Here is a 1273-nt window from a genome sequence, read left to right on the forward strand (position 1 = left end):
AGTCAAAATAAGCCTTTTCTTTCTTCACCCCGCAGGTTCCAATCCATCAAAATCTCAAAGAGCTCCTTGCCATCCGGACAGAGCTTCAGAAGAAGGTTGAAGATTTGCAGCGGGAAGCTGCTACACGATCCATTTCTTCCTCTTCTGATAGAGGTTCATCTCCTTCCCATTCAGCCACGCCAGTGCACACCTCTGTGTGATGTGTTACAAAAGCCACGTGAACAAAAATAGTGTCAGGTAATACAGAGAGGAGGGGGAAATGCTTTTCCCATCACAAAAGGATTGTGAGTGACTTGTAATTGCTATGATCTACATGCCTTACTCTGTCTGATATTACCACGATGAGGCCAAAAAAAGCTTCAATAGATGTGATGTATTTTCTTGTTGGCAGTTCCGACACGTGTTTTGACATCTCTAGCTAAATCACCAATTGTGAAATTAAACTTTGTTTTGAGCAGCTAACAATTTAACCATCCTAAAAAGGAATCCATCTGCCAAGCAGACAGAAAAATGCCTCTCACACTGCCTAGGGTACCATGCCTGTTGAGAGAATCAGATTAAATGCCACATGATGCTTACACAGAATGTTTTTCTGAATGGGAGCTCCTTATTTCACTCAATAATATATTATTTTTTTTGGCTAGAGCAATTTATTTTTTTTTAGGTAATTAATGCACTTGGAAATTGATTTTAAAATAAATGTTTCCAGTGTAGTCAGTTTTACATTTCGACTAAATATGCCATTACAAGTGGATGAAGTTAAGCTGGATTTATCAAGTACACCACACTGACTTGTATGATGTAATATATTTGGTAAAGCATGTATTTTAGGTTTTTTAATGCCTTTTGTACAAGTTGAAATAAAGTCTTTTGACTGTTTAGCTTATTGTTCAGATTCAGCCTCCTGAGTGAGGAGTAAACTTATTCATGTTGAGGTCTAGTCCAAAGTAAAGGTTTGTTTTCTAGCAAATGGTAACATTTGGGGTTGGAATGACACCCAGCTGTGTAAACTGTATAGTCTGTATAGCTCCACATTTTGTTAAGTGTGTTTTGGTTTAAGTGTACACACAAAATGCAAAGCTGTGTCCATTTATACACATGTGTATGTGATGTTAAACATATGCATACTCCCGTGGTTTTAAGCTGTAAGTTTAGAAAATGGATCCTGCCTGTCCAAACTTTTTTGGAGACCTTAACTTGTAATGACTTTGTTTGACAAAGTTTTTAAATAATATTATCTTAATTGGTTTTCTTGAAATAAAGCCTCTTGGCT

At 36.9% G+C, this 1273-nt stretch overlaps 1 protein-coding gene across 5 annotated transcripts in view; it reads left to right on the top strand.

Annotated features, from left to right (window-relative positions):
- The window catches only part of MTMR1 (myotubularin related protein 1), a 34342-nt gene extending 33418 nt beyond the window's left edge, over positions 1 to 924 (top strand). For all 5 annotated transcript variants that reach the window (XM_029083966.1, XM_029083967.1, XM_029083968.1 and 2 more), the window contains one exon: positions 36 to 924. In XM_029083966.1, coding sequence (XP_028939799.1) covers positions 36 to 200 — 165 coding nt within the window. In that variant the 3' untranslated portion in view covers positions 201 to 924. The remainder of the gene's footprint in view (positions 1 to 35) is intronic.
- The last annotated feature ends 349 nt before the right edge of the window (positions 925 to 1273 follow it).

Source organism: Antrostomus carolinensis, unplaced genomic scaffold (genome assembly GCF_000700745.2).
Source record: "Antrostomus carolinensis isolate BGI_N321 unplaced genomic scaffold, ASM70074v2 scaffold36532, whole genome shotgun sequence".
Taxonomy (NCBI): domain Eukaryota; kingdom Metazoa; phylum Chordata; class Aves; order Caprimulgiformes; family Caprimulgidae; genus Antrostomus; species Antrostomus carolinensis.